Here is a 25,021-nt window from a genome sequence, read left to right on the forward strand (position 1 = left end):
CTCCTACCTTGAAATCTTATCCTTGCGATAAATCACTCACAGTTTTTTATGTAACGAGCGTCACTTACCGCCTTTAAATTAATTCCCGAGAATTCCACTGGAATCAAAAATCCATCCGAGGATTTTTTTTCCATCTTTCGTGAATCTTTTAATACTTACATAAACGACCGGCAGTCGACATTAATTTTCAGCTGTCAATTTTAAATAAGTGCCAATTATGCTTGATTATACTATAAATCCGTTCGTGGCAGTATTCACTTATATTATTCGCCAGCTGAAAAATATTCTCGATGCTTTTGCTGAAACTATTCTCGCTGATAGTAACGATAGAGTAATAGTAATAATGCACAATCAGCACTAATATACTTTACATGATGATATAATGCAATGAAATAGGGCGAGTAATAAATATTCTGGACGGGATTCGTAATTAATGTAATCTATGTAGGATACGTTTCTGCATATCAAATACGTGAGCGGTTTTCAGTGACTGTTTGCATGATAAAAACTAGACAGTACACAGTGGGTGTCGAAGGGCACAGTATTAGCAAGTCTACGAAATACATCTTCCTAATACTAAGTTCAGGAACACCGAAGAATTGATATAATCGTAGAATGTATAATATAATACGTTGAAATTAGTTTCATTACTCCTGCTGTACATAACAATGTAGTACGTTGATTTTTATTTTATCGTGTATTATAAAAATAATAAATATCACATACATCCAATTAAGCTATGTTGATGCATTTTTCATGACAAATATCTGTAAATAAATATTGAATAGAGTTTGACACTAATACACTATAGCGTTGCATTAAAAAATGCTTAAACTAATAATTTCATTATGATACATTATCGTGAAAACTGTCATTATAATATTATTGTATAACGTGAATAAATATCTTTTGAAATCCAACTTAAAATAATCATTGAATTCGAGGTCTACGACCATTCCGAGGATATCAGCGGTATTCAAAATCATGATTCTTGAGTCGTTATTAACGATTCAAATAATGGATATCTCGGCATATATCCAATACATTAGAATTCATACTGGCAGAAGCACGTCTAGTAATCGATAATAATTTCCGTACTTTGCGCACGTGTTCGTCAACAATGTCAACTTTACCTATGTACGTTTCACGGTCTAAAATGGCGAAGGAGATTCTTTGCGCATTTGCAAACTGCACTCATTAAATTGCATAAAAACTGTTCCGAGAAATAGAATGGAAATTTTAAAGATACTTATCGATGCAATTCTAGGCGAAGGACTCGTAAAAATTACAGTCGTAATTGAAGATAAAATACGTTTACATTGTTTAAAAATCATTAATTACTAACTAGACTAATCGACGTAGTCCAGAATAAGGAAAAATGTATCCTGTGAGTAATAAGTAATTGTTTCTCAGAAACTAACATTTTTTTTTTCTAGACATACCGTTTTATTTTAATAATTTAAAAAATGTATTCGGTATCACTTGTTTTATTATATGCATACAGATAGTGTTAAATTAATATTATTAATATTTTGTACAATTGATGAATTGATGTGTTGTTCTTGATTCTTGAGACACAATTTAAGTATTCTTCAATCAACAACATTTCAACTAAGAATATTACTCTAGTTACAGTTGGAAGAATGAAAGTATTTCTGAAATATTTATTTAAATAACACTCCTCAATATTTAAGGATGAGTAACAATGTGCTGCAAACATAGGTAATATATGAATAGCATCAAAGGTATATTCAACCAACACTGCCTCCTCATGAGAATGTAATATAAATATAAGGATTATTACATTCAAGCGAAAATAGTTCCATTCAGTTGCATCAAAGGCATTCGAAGAAGCTTCAATTCTTCTGTAGATGGAACTGTGGGTCGTTCTGGAAATAAGTATACTATCCATATAGTCTTCTCGCTGCACGAGCAGGTACTTAAGAAAGCCCTTTATGTCACGCTAGATAACCAGCACCGACACGATCTTTCTATGGTTCTTTCTACACTTGGTGTCTTGTCGTTGCACGCCACACCCTATTGTAATTTGAATAATTATTGGGAATGAAGAACAAATCTGTGAAGTAAACGAGGGTCATTTGAATTAACAATCCAACGTTGAATGGCAGAGACATCAACTGTACAATTGACCATTATCTCTGAAGAATAATAAATTCGAGTTATCAATATTTTAATATTTTAATTATGTAATAAATAACGCAAACTCGCATTGACCAAACAATTACATTGAATTTTTGTTGGAAATGGGCTTTTAATATGTTCTAGCGTAAAGCACTGCTTCCAATTTATAAGATAAATACGTTGAATGAAATTCTACATACAAAATATAATAAGCTATTTTTGTATATAATTGTTCATGGGCCAGTATGGAACTAAAATTTATTATATTAATAAATAATTTAATGGAACATTGGGTATAGATAGCAATTGGTACGCCTCATTGTCATTCAAAATGAAAAGAAGAAAAATTAGACAGGAGCAGTGTCGTCAAGTCTTTTCATATTTCACTCTTCTTAACGATAAAATATTGTTTAACGAACAAACTGTTTGTCGAGTATTTTCGAGCTACCAAGTCCAAAGCATTATCCATGGAGCCTGTTTACGTTGATCTATTGATCTTATGGAAGATGGTTTAACTTGCATATGAAGGCCTTGTTAGTTATACTACGCTCCCAAGAAGCGAACACTAGCTGTCAAATTCTCAACAAACTTTGATTAAGTTTAAACTTCTCTGAACATTATACCAACACTCCTTGATAAACATACGAGCCTCCACGTTCGCGGCAATATTAGTATATATAATTCTGTTTAATTCTGTATAATTCTGTATAATTCTGCAGCTTCTTTGATAATTAATTAAGGATGTCTCGTGATATTAATAACATAGACAATAAATGTAACAATAAAGCCTAAATTATGGTTTTTCTATAAAACTTGAATCTTATTTATTAACAATGTATGGAAATATAAAAAGCACATGCTAAACTTATACCAAATGTATTCACTTATGCAAAATAAAATATAAACATGATTACGTTACATTATGAAATATATTCTGCATACACTTTGCATATGTTTTCCATATCAACATGAACCATAAATGCATAAAGTTTGCAATTGAGTCCACATTTTACTCCTTTTCCAGTCCCAGTACCACTCTTTATTTTTTGTTAAACGAAGTGTAAATGAACCGTGTAATTTCAACTACGTGTTTACATCTAGTACATGCGGGACACTAAACTAGGACACGTGGATCGCAGACGCAATGTATCGTATATGCTAACATTATTGTTAATTTATGTCAGATACAGGTTTTCAAGTAGAAACGGTATTATCGTAGGGGTGATTTTATAAACACTCAATGTTGATCGTAGATATATAAACACACTGACATTTCATATTTCAGTACTTCTAAAATCACCTAGATAATAAATTCATTAGTTGGTACTACAGATTCAGAAACGTTCATTTCCATATTACAAAACAAACAATTAAATAATTTTCGTGACAACCTTGACAGTTTCTGTTATTTTATCGTAGGTAGACATTTCAAAACAGTATTTTGAAAGCGATAGTCGCGATTGACTTATCATTGATTAATGAATGCCAGTGCAACTATTTTGCGATGTTAGTCTTAACGGAAATAAGAGTTTTATGCATTTCAGTTTCTTCGATAATATCTCCTTCTCTACATCAATTCAGATGATCTCTTTGAGACTTGAGTGTGGCTATTGAGTAGGTCAATTTTTCATATGATCGATTTCGAAATTTCATTTATCAATTTCTTATGAAACAATTATTTAGCTTTATTGTTGGTTAGATTCTTTATATTGTTATCGAATAGATATATTTATTTTCCAAACCTTTTTTTCAATGAGTGGAGAAAGACTATCGGTGATACGTGTTTATCTTGTTATGAAACAATTATTTAGCTTTATTGTTGGTCAGATTCTTTATATTGTTATCGGATAGATATATTTATTTTCCAAACCTTTTTTTCAATGAGTGGAGAAAGACTATCGGTGATACGTGTTTATCTTGTTATGAAACAATTATTTAGCTTTATTGTTGGTTAGATGTTTTGATATAGTCTAGTACAGGCTATACTAAAGTAGATAAATAATTATATAATTGTGAACATCAAAACGTTTAACATTTAATAGAATTAAACAATGACTAATACTTTTAAATATTTTATTCACTCATACGGAAGAAGAACTATCTCCACTGTGTTAAAATAAATAAAACGACCGAGTGTGTTTACACTCGGACAATTTCAAACGACTGATCCAATTCCAACTTTGACAGTCGCTTCGTTGCACTTTTCGTGGTCTATCGGAATCAAACAGGTTAGATCCACTTTCATCGGCAAATACAACTTTACCCCATTTTTCTTCCGTCCAGACAATGTGATCTTTCGTAAACCGAAGTCTAACACGTCGATTCTCTGCGGAGATTAAAGGATTCCTTCGTGCTAGCTTTCTCAATAAGTCAGAGTTGTTCGTTCCTAAAAAGACTTCTGGGTTTTCGAATAACCTCAGACATAGTTAGAACATTTGTAGCATACGTCGATCTTTTTTTTTTGTAACAATCTTACAGAAATGTAAATTATTATGCAACGTTAAATATTAAGAAAACAAAATGTTTATATTCTAATATGTTATTTACCAAATCAGTGCTTGCAGGTAAGAATCCGATACAATAATCGTCACTATATTACGACGTGACACAAATATACATTTAAAACTAATTTCGCTCGTTATGACTTTGTGAAATAATCGTTTACTCTTTGAAAAGATAGTTCCTGGACAATTTGTTCCTTTTCAGATTCCGTTTCTATGCATATTTTCAAAAATCCTTTGATTGAATATTATCAATGTCACGCATGATCCTTTGTAATCTGTGAGTGGAAAATCACAGGCATTTGATCGATCAAACCTCATCGTATCGTTCAATCACTCGTTAAAGTGGTTTAGTACCATTAAAGTAACCGCTTACAAATATCTTATCAATGAGCTCGCACACGCTCACAAGCAAACATAAATATTAATGAACAAACATTGCGCGATGCTTCTGAATGTGAGCAATTTACCTTTCCTCGAAGGTGGCGAAAACCTGGTTATCAACGTTATCGTGGAGGCGTGCGCGGGATATTACGAGGGCACACTACAGTGCGGGCCAAGGAAAACGGTGACGTTTGGGAATTTTTCCTGATGATACGGAACATCTGATACAATCACTATTTGCTGTATACATTGAAATTACATACGAACAGTATTTTAGCTTATTTTCGTTGAAAAAATGTTAATCCGTATAAAAAGTGTAATTGTTTTCGTACCACAGTGGTCTGAATGAAATAAAATTGAAACTTTTAGAAATTGTATATCGTTGTCGTATGTAAATTAACAAACAATTTTTTAAAAAAATACTTTAAATACTAATCTCATTAAGATTAAGTTAAATCAAATTTTTTAAAAATATCTAACAATCATATTCACATTCAAATAGATTAGTCTGAATCTGTAGCCAATGGACAAGCGTCGATGCATCGTAAATCAAAACCATTAACCTCTTCGTACACATTCCTAGATGTAGTGAGTATTATTTCTCTTTTTGATACGATTAAATGTAACGAAATTGAAATCAAAAATTTACTAAAAAATACAATTCGTATTAAAAATTCAATGGCTATCAGTCTTGCAAGCAGTATTTATATTCACTGGCTACAAACACAGGAGTTTGTTTATAGATGAAGTGATCTTCAGGTCTGCATGATAGTAAACAAAAATGTATATTTCGATCAATTTTATTTTAAGGTTCATGAAATTTTTACACAATACTAAAAACATGTTAGACTTCCGTTACTACTAAAAAGATCCTTTATTATTAAAGAAGTAAAAATGAAACATTACAGGTATAACAAACAAAAAGTTCATATAAAGAAAATATTTTCACAAAAACTTGAAATAAAATTGGAGTGCACAAATAAATCTATGTGCATTAGATACTGACGTTATTTTCGTGAAGTAAAATTGATGTTCTAATGAAAATAGCACTAACAGTTTCGAGCAGCGGTATATCGCTTTTGGCCCTTTTTGCAAGTGTCTGGAGGACCGATATATCGCTCTTTGGCCCTCGAATGGTTAAGGGACAAAATTCGCGTCCACTTCCGACCTGAAATCCGGGCTACGCGCGCTGCTGCCCGCGAGAAGATGAGCCGCGCGAATAATTACCGCGAAAAGCCTTTCGCCTTTGTCGGGAAATAACCGTCGCTTAATCGGCAGCCAATCGGGCCGGGGGAGTGTTCGCGTCCCGGACCAATGAACGACGCGCCGTTATCAACTCAGCCGGACGCAATATAACTGATGCCGGAGTCCTGGCGGTCGCGCAGAGGGTCCGAAAACGAACCTGAGCGGACTCTTTCTGCATTTTCCCCGGTTGTGACTTATGCCACGCTGCCCTCCTTCGTTGATTCGCCTGAGAGGACGCCTTTTGACGGTGGTGTAAGCGCGAGCAGCGAACCGTCGGAAGCCGGACGCGATCGTAACGTTCTGTAACTGGCGCGACGCCGTATCAGTCGGTCGGCTGATCGTTGAACTACTCGGCTGTGTCGAGGAGTGACGGCGTTTATCCGGCAGCCCGAGGTTCACCGAGGTCCGGCGAGAGGTTCATCGACGACACTCACCCCGGGGTCGACCTGTGTGACCCCTACCAGGAACCACCATGCAAGCTGGACCAGTGATCGTTCTTTTGGCCGCGATCGCCTTGACCGATGCTGCCACGATCCGACATGCCAGCGTCAAGGCCACGGACTGCGATAGGTGAGTGAAAGGGAAACTGAGAAGGTGCACCGTCGACTCCCGGCGTTCCTTCCGCGCTTCAAAACGAGGTTTCGCGGCTCCTTTAAACGCCGCGGAACGCTCTTGGCCCAGAAACTTTGCTCTTTCCGGTTAGGCTGCTCCTTTGTTCTGCGTCGCCATGGATTCGATATTCGGAAGCGGTCATACGGTATCTAGTCGAGAGATCTTCGCGGTTTGGACCTCCCGAATGAGCGACGCCGATGTTTTGTGTTTACCTTTTCTGGAATTGTGGAGAATGGAACGCGGGGGTCGGCAACGTTTTTGTTGATCGTGGGTTGGGTTTGATGAATGATGGTGTTTTCTTTAACATGTTGGCGAGGTTATAGTTATTTTTGGAGGCAGTTAGGTTAAAGTTTGAGCTGTTTCTGAAAATGGCAGTGATGATGTTGATGGTTACAGTAGGAAACGAAGTTGAAGTTGTTCATAAGAGCAATATCGTTTAACACATTGCTGACCAGTCACGAGTTAACTCGTGTTTGCACTTGCATTATCTATTTCAATTTATGAAACCCAGGGCGATATAGAATATTGCGAAAGCTCTGGTCGTCGTGTTTAGTCCTGTCGAGTTTTGATTCATTTTGAACAATAGAATATACTTTTCTCAGTGTTTAGGTTTATATCACTCAGTAGTTTATATCACATTCAATTACGAAATAATAGCCGGTGACATGAAGTCGCTTCTGTGTAAAATTGTGGATTAACAATGCGTTAAGATGAAAGTGCTTGTCAGGGGGGTCAGTGGCCCGCAGTTTCACCGATTAGACTTAAGAACGGACTTAATATTATTATACGCTTGTATCAGCTTTCATCATCGACAGCGTGTACGTTTACAAACAATATTTTTCTTTCGTCTCACTCAATGAAATAGTATTTTATTTACTTATACAACGAATTTATGAGAATATACTTGAATTGCTGTTTCGAAATTTATCTTGAAATTATTAGATAAACCTGAAGCACGGCTGAAGAAAATTCTGATATGAATTTGGATGATATATTCTACAAGAAATAAACATAAATTTCATTTATCAATTAACTTCACCGATGGAACTTCTGCATCTATTATTCTATTCACTCTATACATAAATTTATTAAGAGAATTCGTTATAATGCTTGTAAAATGATAGAAGTACAATAGCAATAGATATTCAAAGGATGAATAAATATTTCTCTATATGTTTCGACCTTGTTGCTATGTCTTCTTCAGGAAAATTCCATCAATAAATAATGCAATCATTAGATATTGTGCAGACAAGAAAGTACTGGAATTAACTTATCAAAATTGTAGATAATGAATTCATTTAAACTTTGGAAACACAAAGATTAAAAAATGACAAAATAACCAATATGTAGTAAATATACAGATTTTTATTAATATATATATATATATTAATTATTAATATTAATATATATATATATATATATATATATATATATATTAATATAAAAGATAATTATTAATAATCGGATCTAGCAATCAAATTCGCATTGATTACTAGATACATCTGATTATCAAGTGACAGTCATAGGTGAATTAATTTAATGTAATCTGTTTTTAATCGCAATTGACGTTAATTATAAACCATATCGCTTCAATAACGTACAATTGTTGGCGCGTTGCGCATTCGACGTTTATTTTTGGAAACATGTAGAAGTCAATGCATAACTCTGCATTTCCATTACAGATAAACTAACATTTAGAGATCATTGTTTTGCATTACATGCAGTAAAGTTATCAGTGACATTAGTGCCTACGATACGGAAATTTCCGAAACCCCAGATAAACTCCATCAGAGTCACTTTGGGATTATTTGTTGTTAGTGTCCCTCAGTGATGCACAACCTTTTTTGCTATTGGTGAAGTCAAATAAAATAATGTATTTGACATACAGAAATGAGAAGTATAATTCTTTTATTGATACTGAGAGCGATGACATCGAAAACATTTTAAATATAACGGTATAAAGTACATTATTTAAAAATATATATTATGGAGTATTTATGAAATATTAAGTAACTTTTTACACACTAAGATAGTTTTGTAGAATATGCTAAAACGTTAAAATACATCTTTGATATATGATAACAAGTAAGTCGTGAAATTAATTTCATTCATCATTAGAAAAGTCAAACAAACGAAATTGAAATTATGTTAGACGTACTTTATATCTGTATAGTAAATTATATTAACCGAGAACGATTCGCTATATTTGACACACGCTACTAATCGAAACTATTTATGATAAATTAACGCCAACAATTGCTGTCATAACGTGAGAAATATATAAAAGGGAGAGAAAATAGCTTAAAATATTATAAATTACGTTAATTATGAGTTATCCCAAACTTCCACTGTTCATTTCATCAGTATTGCAGCTAGCATCTTGAAGGGTCAAATGACACTCTGAAATGGATCAACGATATCGATGACAATACCAGTATGTCATTTGATCACTGAAGAAGCTGCAATGCTGGCGAATCAGAGTATCTTATTCAAAGGTCACGGTTTATTCCTGAAAATATCAAGTAGTATCAACCATGAAGAACTAGGCCTTAGAAACTTAGAATATCTCACGATTAATGTAATTAAGGGGAAATCTTAACCTGCAATTTTATTATTTATCATTGAAACAATCTTGACAAGTAGTATGTGTCGAATCTAGTGAAATATTTTCGGTTAATATAATTTAATATATTAATATAATGTATGTAATAATGGCAAGTATGTGTAAGTTCGTTTGTTTAACTTGTTTTAATGATATAATAATTGAAATTAATTTTACGACCATAGTAGTCGAAGATAATTAATCGTACATCGAATCTTGGGTAAGGAGAAAATAATATGTTATCACATATTAAAAGTGTATTGCCCCTTTCAGCATATTAAAAAAAAATGTTCTAAGTGTATAAATAGTTACTATTTCAAGAACGCGCCAAGAAAAGAATACAATTTCGAAGAATCTGTTATTCACTCCATTGTTCGGTAAAAATAGAATACTCGGTGGTGTATTATATATCCTTTCTTCCGGCATCATTTGTCTTGTCAGAGGCTATGAAAAAATTCGATAGAATCCAGTTTCCTGCTCTGCGTTTGTTTACAACTCATTAGATGCAGCAGTCAAACGCAAGGTTGCAATCTAGAGTTCTATTCATTGTGAGTGCGGCTTAGTTAGTCCTTTTATGCAATCGTTTTGCGCATCCGCACCTACCATTATATGCCTCGTTTTTTTGCGCGCATAAGGCGGAATGGGAATCCAAGTAAAAAAACGTTAAGTGAGACGGAACTCGTTGAGACTGTAATGATAATGTGATCGGTAAGATTGCAATCTCCCACAGTCCTGGACGAGAGACTTGCGGTAAACCGGAATGATCTTTGCGTGAAAGGATAAGCATTGTTAAGTCGAATAAAGATAATTATGTTTAAATTAATGAAGTGAAAGTGAAAACCATGTTATTATATTACATTGGAACTTGGAAAATTCGCTTTGTCTACAATATTCTGCGAAATATACACGAATATTTCTAAGCATTTATTCGTAATTCACGATTCAACAATATTATATAAATATTAATGCAAACACAAAGTAATAATCTCATTTTCCAGATTCAAACAATCTTGCATCTCCAAGTAATGTTCGATTCTTTCTTGACCAGTTATCCAAGTCACGATATTATATTCTTCGCACTTAATGCATAATGAAACAATTTTATATTTATGGCTAAGTGAATCTTTTACTCCTAAATAATTGTTTTGAATTTCCTCTTCTAACACTTATGTCAGTAATCGTTAACGTAGTTATTGAATATAATCTTAGAGTGTAGTAATAATGGCTGTCAATGAGTATGAGTTAGAATCTTTGAAGTTAGTATGGCTTCTGATGGTATAAAGAGCTCTAATAGGTTGTTGCATGCCCCGAAACCTGCTTGGCGCGTTTAATTAATATGGACAGCTCTCGTAATGTAGCCCGAGCACGTGTATTTAACCATTCATGCTTACATACAACTAGTTGACAAAAGACTTGATATTCGCCACACTGGCTCATTGAACGTTATCAGCCACTACCGAGGATAAATAATTATCGTTGACCGCATGCCTCGGTTTATCGAGGAAACCCACGAACTCGACAATCATGCATGAAAAGTTTCCGCAATTTTGCGCATAAACTATTAAACATACCATTTTCAATCAAAGTATAGACATATATATCATTGCAGGTATTTGTTTAATATTGTTCATTAAATACTTCAACTGCACGTTTCAGTCCTTTTCATAAAATAATTGTATAACATATCATTTCAAAAAAAGAAGAAATTTTATTTTTTATCCTGTTGGTTATCGTATTAAATGATCATTTTTCTTTACAATTTCCGACATTAGAAAGTGGCTTTTGTTTTTTCTAAATTTGTTCAATTTTATAGATCAACGTAATAGATTATCCCAACGACATGTATCTATTTCGATAACAAACCCATTATCGGAATGCGAAATTCTCGTGTATTTTTTATTTCCGCAAGACGTCACCTTTTCCAGAACACCGACTCACCCAAAATTCATATTTATCGATTTCAGACTCCAATTGGATGACATTCTGTTTCTTACTAATCTTATTTTTACTTGCAATATTTTATGATTCTGGATTTTAACGTACATTGTCATATCCTTATCATTCGTGATATTTATTCGTATCACTCATCGTTGATAATTTTTTATTCTCATTCCACAAGTATTGAGTTGTTATTTATTTAATAAAAATTAAAATATAGAAGCATAGAAGCTCACTTGAGTAACTATTACTCAAGTGAACTTTCAATCAAGTAGAAGTTCCGGAAAACATCTTATTAACCATTGAAGAATTATTATATTAAATTTATTAAACAAATTAAGTAAACCATGTATGGTCCGTGAATATTTAAAAACACTAAATGAAACTTTATCTCACTTCTTTTTCATTTTGAGAAGATAGAGAAATTGTTTAAATAGTATTAAACATCACGTATTTTACACTATTCTAATCTGAGGATTAGACTAGTAAACTAGAGGATTATAAAATGTCATTTTATAAATATCGAGTTTTACGTCAATAAACCTTAAATGTCTCGTTTAAATATTAATCTACAAGTCCTCTCTAGGCAAGGATAGAAAAAATCGATAAAGAAGAATGTTACACGCTTTATAAGATCTACTTTCCCATGAAATTATTTTCCAAACCATTCATCGATGTGTGTACGTACAACTCTGCAATTCTTTTTAATTGGAACTTCATACATGTTTCATTTTATTCCTGTAGCTATTCTGCTGCTGCAAGATATTGTAAGAAATCCTCTTGCACCATCTTTTCCACAATTATCATTTTTATAACTTATACAATGAATTAAAGATATCTATAAATTGATTCGCTTCATTTTAAAAATACACTTCACTTGCGAAATATCTGAGATTTTACGCGATGTAACAGTTTTTAATTTTCGAGGATCTGTGTCACCCTTCACTTGTTCATCTCTTGACGGACAAACTATTATTTTTAAAGCAAACAGAAATTAAAGCATCGAGGGAATACTGGGACAAAATTTGTTAATAGTTTTGGTAAATTCATATACATTTTTATAATACTGCGTGAAACTCTAGGAATCCTTGTACTTATATTATATCTTGTATTTTAGTATGAAAAAAATGTTTTAAAACAATTGAAATAGATTGTGTAAATATAGATAATATATCTTGCAAGTGAACTAAGCGTTTAACACACTAACAGTACGTATATGGTAATGTAGGATCACAAAATAACATAATATTAATGAGGCGGTGATCATAAATGATGCTTAAAAGAATCTATTCAAAGAACAAAAAATCAACAATTAGCTGAATTGTAGGATTTAGTTTGCAAAAGGGTTATATTTTTATAAAATATCGCATTAATATTTGTCTTGGTTATAAATAGTAGCTAAATATTATGTTTACACAAAACAATTCACGATATATCTTTTAAAATAAAGCTGTTTAATACGCTAAAAATATTTCAGGTGTTTCATGGTACTCCATCTATTCATCCATATTATTATACAGGATAATAACAAAAATGTGGGACCTTTTATCAAAATAACTTCTTCAAGTAAAAATATACGAAGTAGTCTTTTGTCATTTTGCAATCTGAACCTTCGTTATCTAGATATAACTAATTAAAGTTAACGAATGTAACTGTCGGGGCGAGCCATTTATATCCTAGTCCAGCTCTTCGCACCCTGACCATACGTTCGCACTCGAACAAACCTTCACTGCTTATATCTCGGTAACGAAGCCTCAGATTGCAAAATGGAAAAGAACTTTTTGATTCATTTTGTCACGAGAAATTGATCTCACGAAATTATTACACATTTCTATTAACACTCTGTATGTTATGTTGAAGTGACACGCAAATTTCAATTGTCACAAGATTTCCATCTATAAGCCAAATCATTAGATTGGTTTCCTCATGCAAGCACGCTCTTACAAGATCATAGCTTATAGAATTCTATCCCCCTTACCTTATCAGTTCCACACCACAGCTTCCTAGAAATTCAAAGTCCGAAATTTTCAAAGTGAAAGAATATAATATTGGAACATCGAACTTCTCCCTACCGAGAGGTAGGAACTTCTGAAAAACTTCTCAATTCGTTTGCAAAGATGAGTTCCTGGTGAAAGTGTCTATTTTTTATTTGGTGCCAAGGGAGTGATGTTTCCTATGGAGGTACAACCATTTCGATCTCGTATAATGCCGCCATAAAAGCGGCATTACGATCCCGATGAAAGTCGGCTTGTCGATGTTCCATAAATTGGGGGCACAGGTTCATGTCAAGGCAAAGTGGCTGTTGATAACCGTGCGCAGCATTCTAGTTGCAGATCGGATTAGAAGCCAAGAACCTGTAGAATTCGTGTTTAGCTTTTTCAAAGGGATAGTTACGTTCTGAGAATGAGACTGTTAAAAGGCTCTTTTGACGTAGAACTTCAAAGCAACTGATTTTTTGCGATACCCTTCCATAGCATCTTAAGACTATCTTCCTAAAGTAGTAAATTCATAACCATAAAATCAGAATAATTAGAGAAATTAGAAAGTAACTGTTTGAATTAGAAGGCTATCATTAATTTTTTTTTTTTTTTATTAAATGAAAGATGAAAGATGAAAGATATGATGTGGCTGCTGACGACTTTGGACAGATGCAGATCGGACGGTAATCCAAGAACCTATAAAATTCATATTCGAAGTTCCTTCAAAGGGATCGTTGCTATCAAAGGACACTGTCGAGAGGCTCTTCTGGTGTAGAATTTCAAAGAAATTTATATTTATAACACATTTATATAAAGTTTCACGTCTGAAGAACATTTCCTTATATTGAATTCAAATTTGAAGAATCAGTATCAATAGCAGCATAAACACTGAAATAATTGATCTACACAATTCTGTTCCACAACTAACAATCAAGGTATCAACTCTAAAAATTTGATATTTCCAAATATTAAAATATCAACTGATTAAATTTGACATTCGAAGTAGCTGAAGCTTTTGTGGTATTCGCAGCAGAGTGTTGACATTTTAGTGATAGGATTTCAGTGGATTTTGCTCGAGAAACACAATGGACACAAGAGCGAGTATTAAATTATACTTTAAACTTTGATGTACGTCCATCGATGTGCTTGAAATGATGAGGGAAGTTGCTACGGACAGTTGACCTTCCTATACACAAGTATTCGAGTGGAGTAAACGCATCAAAGGCCACTGAGAGGATTTGTAGGACGATACTGGTTCGTCTAAAGTCGGCAAACAGTAACAAACTCGTGCAGAAAATGCGTGAGCTTACCGTTTTCGATTTGAATGGGCCAATGTGAACGATGGTAGAGAAATTTCATGTCGATAAAGATTGGATACCTAGAGTTTTATCTGAAAAGCACAAAAAACAATTAGAATATAAGTAATTAATTATTGTTTTGTAATGCATAAATCATTCTTGAAAATTAGCACAAGAGCTTACTTGGTCACTTGTTCTTGTCTTGTTCTAAAACTAACCTCCATCAGTCAAAATGTTATCACAATTCAAATTTTATTCTATTGCCTTATTATATTATTATATTTTATCATGTTATATTACTTCATTTGCATGTATTGTCTAAGACTTCTGTTAATACGCCTATACGAATTTGGGGAGAGCTTCAATATTTACACCGCCAGTTTGACCATCTATCATGCAAACTGTGTGTTAGCTACGAGATGAGTTTCCCGCACATGTACTCCCGTTTCTGAATCGAAGCCTGTTAGACCGATTGCACGAACTTGGCGACATATCGCGCGGAAAGAAAGGAAACGTGGATGCGAGAAATAGAATGGACCAATTTTATTGCTAACGCTACGGTGAAGATATCGGGGAAAATTATTTCGCAGCTGTTGGAAACCATAAAAGCGAGCAGAACTATACCGTGGTCGGAGCAATAAGCCAGTATTTGCAATAAAGAGAGGATCCGGTTACAGAAAGTTTTGAAATGATAAAGCTGTTAAATATCTAGGGCGAAGATTTTGGAATATTCGAAGGATCGGAAAACTTCGTTCAGAAAAAAAGTTTAAAGTATAATAACATTATATAACGTTCGTGATATATAAAAATGGTAAAAGATTTTATGAAAGTATTGGCAACTACTGCTGCTTTATAAAAATCCTCTTCTTTTACGGAATAATTGTTTTAGTATAAAAATTTAAGTTTAATTTATAATCTGTGACCGATTTTTATTAAAGTCGACAATTTCCTTGTGATTAGCTTCTCGTCAAATATTTATATTTATAATTCAAATTCGAATTTTCATTCAACAAGGAACAGTTATTAACAGCAAAATCATAGTCACAAATTCAGACATCATCTTTGTCAAGAATTCGTTATGGGTCACTAACCGTTCCAACGTGAGTGTGTGTTCGATAATATTTTTTTAATCTGCTTTCGACGTTCTTAAACGAGTTTATCGCAATCTGTACGCATGATTATCAGTAGCATACTTATACTTATCACAGGGATTACGGATGTTTTAATTGCCAGCCAGTCTGGCAGAAAATATTGTAACCGTCGCGTCGTACGCGCGTATACAAACATTACATAAGCCTCCATGTTGTTTTCGTAATCCCCATAATTTCCAAGAAAGGCGCAAATCCGTCATTAAACGTACACGCTGCCAGAAAAGTTGCGATCTGGCCGACTTCTGCAACGCGAAAATATGTTTCTGTGCGAATTTCCAAAGTGTTGCACACCAACTTTCGTTATTATTCCGAGTTTGTCCCCCGAGGCATCGTTCCAATAAATCATCCGTAGAAAGGTCTTCGTAAATGCCAACAATTTTATTCTGTACTTGTTTGAAGCGAGCAGATTCGCGGTGGAAATCAGTGATGCTCCGCTGGCTTCAGCAAACCACAATTTCCTCCAAGAGTTCGGTCCTGATGGACAGTGTGATTGTATAGGTTTTCCATCGGTTGAAACGTTCTGACAATACATAGGTACACAGTTCACGCCATGTTCTTCGTGTTTTCAACAAAATGAAGGCGCCCTCTTGCGATCGTCAGGTCGTGAAAATTAAGATGATTACAACAAGAGTACTTAATAATAAACATGCAATGATAATGTGGTTATTTTTAAATTAAAATTTGTATACATGTCTGATGTCAGCAATTTAAGATATACATTATCTTTTATAATATGTAGAATTTATCTTACTTGTTTCTTATTTGACATTTCCTTGTCGCTGGAAATGAATTATATATAGCATTGAACATATTAATAGAAATAGTAGAGAAAAAATGTAATAAATAGTCTATTTTAGCAATTTGAGCTTTGTAAAATTAAACAGCAGTCTGTGATCCAAATCAATATGTGAACAATAATTTGCGTTTATTAATATTCAAGCATCCAAACGATTTGTTACTAACAAATTTTGCCTGTCTGATTCAAAAAAACAAAATTGTCATTCAATAAATAATAAATTATAAAAAAGTATTCATAAAATAAAATTGATGTCAAATGTGTTAAACAAAAAGAAAACATTCCAAACAAATCAATTTAATCTACAGTATCAAATAATACTTCAGAAATGTATCTTTCTTCTTATTTTGAAGAATTGGAAACACGAGAAGAAATCGCGTTCTCGAGCCCCCCGAATGAGGATAGTTAATGATTCTCTCGCATGTATAACGGGGCGAAACACGAAACTCCTCGCGGGTAAGATAATCGATAGCCGGATTCTCTGAAAGAATCAAGGGGAATCGCGTTTCTCGGAATCTCGACATCACGTAATAAGAATCTCACCAGGTATCAGCACGCTCGGACGAAATTCGTGGCAATCCCTGGGAATACTAGCATTCCAAAACGAAGAACATTCAAGAGAAACGTGATGGGGGTGCACCGAACGTCGGGAAATCGCCAGGTCAAAATACAGGCTACGGAAATTGAGTGGCGAAGAAGACGATAAAGCAGAAAAAAAGGGGGTGAAAATCTTGCAAGCTCTCGACGCTGCCAGATTGCCAGTTTCCGCCACCAGCGTTGGCCATCGCTATCAGTAATCCGTGGCATCCGCATGGAAATTTTTTTCGGTGCCACGTCGAGTAACATTTGCACTTCGACAATTTCACGATGCTTTTAACACGTTGGATATTTTGAAATTCTTCACCGACATCGATAAATCTGAAATGAAATTTGTTAACTTCGACGAACCAAAAACTGAAAGCACGTAAACGGTTGATAAGTTTCAGTTACGGGAATAATAAATCATTCCTCAATTATCGTTGACATTGAATCTTGTATACAGTGTATAATATTTTTCATATATTATTAAAACGTTCTGGGATATTTATTGGTCAACTTTAGGTATAACAAACATTTCTAAAATATATGATTACTTTACATCTATATATTTCAAAGTAAAATACAAAGTAAAATATTGTGTTATAATACACGTATTATATAATTTATGTATTAAGTGTTTCTTTACTTTTATTTAATTATAGATGTATTATATATTTTGTTTATCTGTAGATGAACAATTCATTGTCGAAAACGTTAATATAATCCACATTTCAAATTTTCGATAATGTTCATTGTGTTCGACGAGATTATGAAGTTTGATCATTTTCTGAAAATATTATAGCTATCGTTTTCAGAATTTATTCAATCAATAATATGTTCCCGAGGGGCTAAATAAATTAATGATGGAGTATGTAGCAAGACACAAAGACCTCTTAGAGCAAGGAATTTTCCATTTAACACTCGCCAAGCTTTTACATCATGTTTTTCACGTTACGACTTATAAGCTACTGTCACGATTATGAAGACAGAGTGAAGAAGCCGAAGAGAATCGTCTGAAGAAAGCAAGTCAAAGAGATTGACAAGTGCGATCGGCTCTTCAATTGACCCGTGAAACCTCGGAATAGTTCAATCTCGTACCAACCAGACGATAAGCCAGAGTGGAAAGGTCAAATTACTTCGATCAATGAATCAATTCGATTTATCACGCTGAACTCGATTCATAAAAAAAGAGTTAGTCTCGAGAGGAACTCTGACGTTCCATTAACGATCGAAGGCGAAGTGAGAAAAACATTATAATAGGAACTACCGATCAAATGTAAATCAAAAGTAAAACTAAAGTAAAACTAAAATTTGTAGTAGTTGTAATTACTCCAAAATAGTCTTGGGATTATATTTCGTAATATCAAAATGCACCTATCACAAATTCCCCTTTTTTTCATTTTTCCCATTTTCCCCCTTTTTCACATTTCTCCCCCTTTTTTTGTTCCACTTTAAACGGTATTGTAACTAATAACTTAGGCGCAAATAATTGTAGGATTTCGCACAACACGAATATCGGGTAATTTACAACCTCCCACGCTTTTAGCCACTTGATGTTGATTTACGCGAGTTTGAATCGACAGATTTTTCATCTGTCGCTGGTCGAAATTTACGTCACGTTAAACCGACTGACAGACGTGACCGACTGGTTCCGCGGTGTGTTTTTATTTGAGCTTATATGCCTGCAATGTTTAATTACAATATACAACTACGAATTTTTAAAGCCACGGTTATTAGGAAAAAGCTATTTTCGTCGAAAAATACGATTTTGATTGAACATTTTTATCGTGGAAATTGCGAAACGTAGGATTATTTGTTAAATTTCTATAGAAAAATTTCGAAAAATGATGTTCCCTCAGTTTTTGTCTCGAATACGATCGATTTTACTTTATAATCAATAGATCTACATATGTTATCTAAAATGTAGCCATTATTAACAATTTTCATTTGTATAAAAATGATAGCAGATTGAAGATAAATCTTTTTCCTCTTAAAATATAAGATAAAAATTATTATAATTATGCTACGATATCTAACCATGTTAAAAATTACTCCAAACTTAGTTTGCTTTAAAGATATGAAACGAGCTGGATGATATTATATTATACCCTAAACATTAAATACTTTCTGTGAAAAGATCCTGGAATAAATATTTTTTCCTTTAAAATCTGAACAACACAATTTTAGACATATAAGATTGAAGTACTCCTGCTGAACGCAAGTCTATTAGAAATCCTAAATACTTTAGTATGATGTGTGATTGCTGAAACGATGCACAAATTTAATTATGTCTCCCCAAAGTCATTTGCAATCTGCTCTGTAATCTGCATATCAAAGAACCCATCCTGCTGAAAGCTTAAAATGATTTTCGTTTCGAGGATAATTCTATCAATGTCTTGATTCCCTGATTAAAGTTAGAAGAATATTTTAAGAACCGTTTGCACGAAATGAAGTCAGAAAACAATAAAAATAGGATTCTAATTACAAATGAAACATCTAAGTGCTATTTAAATACAAGAACTGATATTTCTAATTTCTCAACCCTATCATTTAGGTCTTTTTCGAGAAAACATAGAATTATTTTTCTTTTTAGATAAACGTTTGTTCCTTATTCTCAAGAATTTTCCAAAAATCTACTCTTAAACTGTACCGTGAAAAAGATTACGACTTGCTGTTCCATTGGTTTCCAATTACACAAACTCTCGTTGTTAACGGAGTTTCCGAGTCCATTTCACAGTTTATAGTTTCAATCCTTGCCAATGGGTTTAACGGTTCCGGGTTTACGCGCGGATTGTCCGCAACAACGATCGAGAAATCAATAACAGGCAATGCCGAGCACCTTAGGCTTGTAGGTATTATCCTTGAGTAGTTGGTGAACGGACGGATCACCGCAGGTCTCGCCCTTTATAGCGAGCTGAGCCTTTGCTTTACGGTTAATTTTACAGCTTACGAGCTGTTTAGAAGACCTAGCGTTTTCGTCCTCCCGTTCATAATTTTTTATACCGTCAAAGTAAGGAATCTCTGGAATCCCCGATTCGGGAAAACATTAAATTATTTCAAATTCCTTAACGTCAGATTCAAGTTTTTGCGTTGGCTCGTTTGACAATTTTAAATTGTGTTAAATTTAGACAACTGGACACAACTTTCTGAATTATTTCAATTTTACATAAAATTGGTATAGTTCGTTTAATTGGAACACCGATATTCACGAAGGAGCACTATTTCGTTAAATAACTAAATAAATAGCTGTGTGATTCGATTAACCAAAAATGAGGAGTGTCAATTTTAAACAATTACAGTTATTCCTTTCCTTGTAACGTAAAGCTAAGGAAGTCTTGACTACCCACTTGAGGCATTGGCAATCCAAGTAGAAACACAACTCGACACTTTGCAACAGAATCAGATGGTTCGATGAATCTGCGTCATTTTGCAACGAATAACTCGAATTCCTATTAATTGTAGGTCCTCTGAACTTAGATTGAACTTTGCTTAATGGAGCAGTCGTCCGTTTCGCGATGTACGAGATGCTTTCATTGGGGAACCCAACTAGTATAATTTGTTTTAATTTATCCTTTGAGGGTTATAAAGCAATTCTACCGAGACGATTAAGCTTCGAGTTTAACGATTTAGAATGAATAACTGCACTTCGTGTGCTGAACGTTTATAGACTTTCCCTTGATTTTCGTTTTACGTCGCTCCGATTGCCGTCACACGGAGTGGTACTGTGTCAATCTTCGTTGAACATACTTTATGAAAATATGATTTGTTGTTAGGCGAACTTTGTGGCCCTTAGAAAATTAGAAGCCAATTTATGTCAGCTGTTGAAAACATAATTGAGGGAAAGAACTGAACTAACTTAGAAATATATAGAATGTTAACCAAGGAGATTTTGTCAGGAATTCAAAACGTTAATTTTAATTTAAAATTGTTCACTTATCACTGTACTTACCTGTTTCTACAAAACCAACATTATTCAATAAAATTAAAGTATTATTTCATTAAATATATATAATTGATAGACTAACGTGATAAAAAATATGAGTTTTAGTGTCCCCTAACCGTTGCTTCAAAAAATTGTTTTGTCCTCGTTAATTGAAACTTTTAATTATTTACGACGTTACTATCAAAACGTCCATTATACGAACTCGAAGAGTAAACTCGTTAGAAAAATCTATAAAAGTATCCGAAGTGTTTTAATAAACCGGCCTGCTCGAGTTCCTCGCCCTTTAAGCGCGGAAACGCCTACCATTCAACCCCTTGACAGTTTGTTTTATCGCCACCATGCATTCAGCTACCTCAGAGATTTGTCTCTCGGGCATTATTTTGTCTTATTTGCATATTATTGAAATATTTGTCTTAGTAAGGAAATGCTTCTCTTATTCCAAATGCTATGCCACGAACCACGACATAGGAAACAATCTTGAATACTCTCGTGATTTTTTAAAATCAGCATGAATTACTGCGAAACAGTCTGTCCTATCCATCTCGTGAAGTATTTCTTCCTTCTTACGATGCAGTCGACTGTCGAGAATCTCATTTATTTCCTATCGAAGAAACTACGATTTATACATTTTATGTAATCACTGTACTGTATACAATTTTGTATATAAATTTTTTTTAACATTTTTATCAAATATTTTCCCTGCATCTGTTGTTCCCCTTTTTGTAAAAAAATTCGATCAGGATCGGATCGCTTGGCAATGAATTTAGTCTCTCCCATAGCTCGATCCGTATCTCATTTTACGATTTATCTTATCAGTTTGATCCCAAAGTGCCTTCTTCTGTTCAATCGCCTGCGAGCGATCGACCTAGCAATTCTCTAGTTGTTATTGATCTAAGAATAACATAAGAAAAATACGTTTATCCCGGATGAAATTTCTTTACAAGTATTTGAATTACAAAATAGACGACTCGTTCGAAGTCGTAAATTTAAGTATGAATCAGCTGTGATTTATTTACTTTTCTGTACAAATTACGCCTGCAAATGATTAAACGATATATGTCTATGTATGTGTGCAATGGAAAATAGTTTTTAGTTAATAATAAATGTTCTAATTGCACAATCATTTCTGCTAATCAATTTGTAGTTGTACGACAGTATATTTATATTATATTATTATCTATTAATTAATGAAAACTGATAAACTATATGGAAATATGGAGTCTTTTACAAGATCGTAATCTTAGGAGCCCCTTATCTGAGTTATATATCTAGCGTATAGATAAAATAGCGTGGGCGTTGGAGTGTTGATTAGGTCGATTGAACGAACCTTCAAGCTACCTTTTTTGAAGAACCACTCTCCCTTCAGGCTGATGGGTGATATCTACTTCACGAAAAAACCTTAATCAACCGAGGGTTGCTTCCAAATATGTGTGTATCATCATTAAGAAAACTGAAAAAAAATGACGAGCCAAGAAAATATGATAACGGAGAGAAGGTTTTTTAACGAAGTTTTCTTTTTATATTTGAGATCCACTATAGACGCGTTTTACATGAAACTATAAATATTACCTAGTTTTTAAGACGTTACACTAGGGAAATCCCTCAAATACGTAATGTTCACATAGTAATCAGATTTGTTTCTTTCTTTTAATGAGTACAAGAAAAAATGCTACGATTAACGATGTTTCACCGGTTGAACGATAAGATAATAAAACGAGAAACAGGTATCCTCTAAAAAATTCATGGTTCTACTTGGGAACGGTTTGCTACGCCCGAAATATCCTTGAAATGGTCCAAGGAGTGCGTCCTCTATGGAGAAGCAACTGCCCCGAAATGGGGACTTCGCGATTTATTTTATCGTTGTACCCCTCTGAGTATCTCATATATTCCCTATACCCTGCTTTCGGTACCTCACTTTTATACGATACCATTTCTTTCACGTTTCACGAAACTCGAAGGTTTGTGTCTTGTAATCATTATCATCTTGCTCGTCGAAAAGTGTTACGTAGAATTATTTATCTAAATTGAAAGTGTTTCACTGAATCAGAATTTTTCTCTTGAAGATAAAATATATAAATATATAAAATATCAATGTACTAATGTACATGTTGCGCCGTTTACAGGATAAAACATTCTTTATTTCAGTTTCGATTCTTTTTTTATATCTGCGAAGTTATGATTTTGCATAAATTTTCCAAGTTTAATAATTACAAAACCAATGTAGCACTTTGTATTTTATAATATTTACTGGTTAAGAATTATTCTCAACAGTCTAAATCCTTTCACAGTTTAATCTGCCAGACACAGAGCCAAAGTGTCGGGTACCGAACTGTTTGTTCTGTCAGAGACACGAGAAAGGCGATGCATTTGAACAATTTAGTGTGCTATAGACACAAGATGAATTGTCTTACATATATCATTTTCTTTCTCTCATTCTCTCTCTGTCTATTGAATTTTGTTTAATGTCCAAAACGAAAACCTAGTCTGCACCTGAAATAAATATGTCGCCATTTATCAAAACGTTCATGCAAGATATACTTTCTTTGACTGTTCTCAAGTTCGTCTCTTTTATATGAAAAAATCCCTAGACATTCAAGACTATCTTGCGTATTAAATTTTATAAAACATTTTTCATCTCAGAGTTTCGATGCTCTTCTGTATATTTTTTTGGGAAATCGTAGAAAATGGAAATAAGAGAAATTTAAATTTAGCGAAATGAATAATTCATATCGATGCATACACGTCTGTCAGAATCGTGGAATCTGGATCGTTCGTAATAATTTCGAAGATGTCTATAACAAGACCTCATCAATCAAAAAAGATTTCTGATTCCTGCTCCCAAGACATCGACGATAAAACATATCCGAGCGGAAGAAAAACCATAATAGGGTGACGAAGGTCGACAACCTAAACGGGCTCGTTATTTTTTCGGCTGACCACGACGAGTATGAAATCTAGGGTACGTCGTGATTACGATAACGTCGAGCCCCTCTTCATCTTATGGCAGAGATGGGCTCAGTTTTATTCGAATAATAAATAACAAATGAGATCAACTCATAGCAATTTATTCATGACATTTTATACGATCGACCAGTCAAATTTTTATTTGTGTACATAGATTATAGATTTATACTGAATCTCAATCATTTTTTCAACCGATTCGATGTTGGAGATTCAATGAAGGCAATAGTAACATATTCTTCTTGAGTCTTCGCTCTTCATACATTGTACGATAAGGTGACTCAGATAAGCTGAAAGATCAATAGATAAAGTAAGTATATTTGAAAACAGAAAGTGGAAAAGGTGTGTTTACCTTGCTACTGTAATTGCGCAACGGTGAGAATTCAGTTATCGATAAGGCACTCTTCAGATATATTCTTCGGAATATAATACGTACAATTATTCCTTCGTCTGTTGATAAGCACATTCAAAGTACTGTAGATTGATAATGTTTATTTTCAGAAAGCACTCACCAACAAATAGCTACTATAATCATACATTATTTTGAATTTTTGATTTGACGTTTCCAAATAAATTTTTCTAAAGTTTATTCATGTACATACTTATAAAAAGACATTTATTTGGTAACATCGAACGTATCATTTCAGTTAGACAAAATTTCTTTAAAAGACGTAGACGGTATGAGTACTCATGGGACTGACAGTATGTTCATCAGAAGTTTAGGGTGTTCTCTATGTGTTCTTCTGAAATGTAACAGCGAATGTAACAGCATAATCGAAAACTGCGCCGTTAGGAGGTTACAACCAACGCCAAATGTTTCTTTAACTGTTCGATATTGGCATCAGCCCCGAATTAGCTTTCAACAGTTTCAACCGTAATTCCCTTTCGTT

General features: G+C 33.8%; 1 protein-coding gene across 1 annotated transcript in view; it reads left to right on the top strand.

Annotated features, from left to right (window-relative positions):
- The first annotated feature begins 6,149 nt into the window (after positions 1-6,149).
- The window catches only part of LOC128885851 (trehalase-like), a 39,777-nt gene continuing 20,905 nt past the window's right edge, over positions 6,150-25,021 (top strand). Inside the window, exon 1 of the mRNA XM_054140166.1 lies at positions 6,150-6,842. Within this exon, the coding sequence (XP_053996141.1) occupies positions 6,745-6,842 (98 nt within the window). The 5' untranslated portion in view covers positions 6,150-6,744. The remainder of the gene's footprint in view (positions 6,843-25,021) is intronic.

The sequence above is a fragment of the Hylaeus anthracinus genome, unplaced genomic scaffold, assembly GCF_026225885.1.
Source record: "Hylaeus anthracinus isolate JK02 unplaced genomic scaffold, UHH_iyHylAnth1.0_haploid 11982, whole genome shotgun sequence".
NCBI classification, from domain to species: Eukaryota; Metazoa; Arthropoda; class Insecta; order Hymenoptera; family Colletidae; genus Hylaeus; species Hylaeus anthracinus.